The sequence below is a fragment of the Frankliniella occidentalis genome, unplaced genomic scaffold (genome assembly GCF_000697945.3).
Source record: "Frankliniella occidentalis isolate FOCC.00 unplaced genomic scaffold, Focc_3.1 Scaffold165, whole genome shotgun sequence".
Lineage (NCBI taxonomy): Eukaryota > Metazoa > Arthropoda > Insecta > Thysanoptera > Thripidae > Frankliniella > Frankliniella occidentalis.
The window spans coordinates 135,615-138,705 of NW_026267291.1; the positions used below are offsets into that span (position 1 = coordinate 135,615).

A 3,091-nucleotide genomic window follows, 5' to 3' on the forward strand; every position below is an offset into this window, starting at 1 on the left:
CAAAATTCTACCATTTTAGAGCATGTGTTCCTACTTTTAGGTATTACACTATGCGTAATACCTAACTTAGGTGTACAGTGTATTACGCAAGTAAAAACCCCCTCGCATACGGTAGCCTGCCCACACCAGTTTGAACCACAATCATTAACAAGGCACTACGTGCGTGGGGTCAAACAGCCACTTTATAGAAGGAAAATCAATTCGAACGCAGTTTGTTATTTTGATTTCAGGACGACGGCCTTAGGGTTAACATTTTATTGACTCCCAGCTTAGTGCCCAGCTGGCTGGCTGGCCTCCCCGCAGAACCCACCTCGCAAAGGGCTCCTTTCCACAATACTTCGCAGGCCGTTTCTGATTGTAAAGAGAACAACATCCCATTACCAGAGAGATTTCAATTAGATGCCACCAGGTCCAGATGGCCCTCAACGCCGGCCTCCGGCACCTCGTGGATCAGCTCCACGTCGTCCTCACCAGCACGCGGCCCGGCACGAGACCCTTTCCCCACCACTGTGGATGCCCTTTCTGATTCTGAAGAGAAAAACATCCGATTCACAGAGAGATTTCAATTAGGTGCTGCCAGGTCCAGATCGCCCTCACCGGCGGCCCCAGCATCTCATGGATCACGTCCCCACCAGCACGCGGCCCGGCACGAGACCCTCAGCCTACTACTAAAGGGGACAACACCCTAATCTCAGAGAGCTTACGGTTAGGTTCTGCCAGCGTCATTTCTATCAGGTCCAGATCGTCCTCACCGAGGTCCGCCAGCGTCTCTGCCATCAGGCCTACATCGCCCTCACCGATGCCCGCCAGCGTCACTTCCGTCAGGCCAGGATCGCCCTTCCAGAGGCCCACCTCGGCGCACGCACCAGACTCACCAATCAGCCTACCGGTACAAACCGGACTATAAGGGAAGTTTAACATTACATTTAAACAGGCTGGATATGCATTATGTGGTCTATAGCGGTACGATCGCTGCTCTCAATAATTTCTCCCTTCTCGTTTTGCAGTTTTCTTAGAAAGGATAGCATCTTGGCATAGACAAAGGGTCTTTGGCGCTTCCCAGCCTTACCAGAGGTAGTTGCTTTCCTGTGTCTTTCCTCACTTTGTTTTAAATTCTTTCTCACAGTACCCCAAAGACAGGCGCATTGCTCTCCTGAAATTGAAAACATGAATTACCAACTTTAGCGTGCTATGGTGCAATTGAATAGGCTACTGACCGCAAAGGACATTACCTGAGGTCCCATGGAAGTTTTTGGCAATTTCTCCCCATGGCTGGGTGCGGCTGTGAAGGTTGTGGTACCCTGGGTGGCTAAAATCCCATAAGACCGGGTGCTGCTCCACTAGGCTGATTAGCGCAGGGCTATTCTAGATCTGCTTGGGAGGTCTTTTCTTTCTCTTCTGACTGATTTCTGACATCCCAGACACATTGGACATATGGGATTTTGTAGAACTGTTCAAAGATCCATCCAGGCTCGACATGATTCTGAAAACACAACATACAATAATATGTAAAGCTATGACATTGAACTATTAAACTGAACAGAGTTGGCAGAGCAGGAATGTTTCTCGTAGACCCAAGTCCTGAAATTGCTGAAAGACTTTTTAGAGCAATCATCACGGAAAAAAAAGATTCGCTGAGCCAGCTAATATATTGACTGGTATCTGGACAGACAAGCACATAAACTTCTGTAACCACTATATTGTCTACTCTAATCAATCATTGGCTGTGCCAGTCAAAGATAAGTTGTATGAAGTAATGATTTGCCTAAAAAATTAGCTGTAAGAGCTCATCCCTTACCTAAATCAGTCGAGGTCTACCTTAGTGATGCAGGCAAATCATTACTTCATACAACTTATCTTTGACTGGCACAGCCAATGATTGATTATAGTAGACAATATAGTGGTTTCAGAAGTTTATGTGCTTGTCTGTCCAGATACCAGTCAATATATTAGCTGGCTCAGCGAATCTTTTTTTTCCGTGATGGCAGTCTTGTTGACACCAAGTGTAACCTAGATGCCCTTATAAAACCGTTTCATACCGAAAGGAGTCCGAAGATCGGGCAGTCCGAATGTCGCCCGCGGTACAGTCCGAAACCACATCCCGGACTTGCCGAAATTAGTACCGAAAAGGAGTAAAATCAGCAAGATTCCGGTACAGCCCGAAGCGCGCTGCCCGGGCGCCTTTCGGACTAGTCCGTGCTCCGGACTGCCCGAAATATGTCCGGCAGAGTAGCACAAAAAAAACAAAAAAAAGACGAGCGGGATTCGATCCCCTACCTGCCGGTCTTCCGCTCCTTATTCCAACGCTCTTTCCAACTGAGCTAAGCTGACGGCTGAGAGAAGATGCCTCAGGAAGGCCTCTTCAGCCAGGCGCAGCAGTCACTTCGAGGACGAGCACTATACAGAACGAACGAATCAACGCATCGTTATGCGGTTTTCGGCTAACGCTTTTGCATCACACATACGCCCTTATGAAAATATATCATTCCGAAACCAGCCCGAAGATCGGGCAGCTCGCGGAACAGTCCGGACGTATCGGACTACTCCGAAAGTACGCCGAAAACGAGAGAAATCAGAAAGATTCTGGAACTGTCCGAAGCGCGCGACCGGGTAAATTTCGGAACAGTCCGAGATGCGGGCAGTAAACGAAAAAAGCGAGACAACCAGGATTCGTTCCCTTACCCCGAGGGCTTCTGATCCTCTTACCGACGCTCTTTCCAACTGAGCTACTGTGACGGCTGAGAGGAGACGCCTCGGGAAGGCCTCTTCAACAAGATGTATTCTCTCTCGAAACCAGCGCTGTACACGACGAACCATTCGGCGCATCGTGATGCGATTTTCGGGAATGGCTTTTACATAGCAATACGGTTCTGTTCAGGATATGAGTTTGCACGATCTTCACAAAAAAATAATCAGTTGTGATACACTTAAAGCTTCTAAAAAGAATTGTTCACTGTGTGAATCTTTGTAAACTTGATATGCTTGCGCGTTTTTAAATTTACCAACACATAAAAGTGCTGTATACTGGCGTATAAAAAATGCGTAAGAGTAATAGATTTACAGAAACGTATAATCTGTGAACATAAAAGGC

At 47.4% G+C, this 3,091-nt stretch overlaps 1 protein-coding gene across 1 annotated transcript in view; it reads right to left on the reverse strand.

The window, feature by feature from the left end:
* Positions 1-1,360: 1,360 nt before the first annotated feature.
* Positions 1,361-3,091, reverse strand: part of LOC113211596 (ATP-dependent DNA helicase pif1-like) — an 8,113-nt gene continuing 6,382 nt past the window's right edge. The window contains exon 5 of the mRNA XM_052271527.1: positions 1,361-1,483. Coding sequence (XP_052127487.1) covers positions 1,361-1,483 — 123 coding nt within the window. The remainder of the gene's footprint in view (positions 1,484-3,091) is intronic.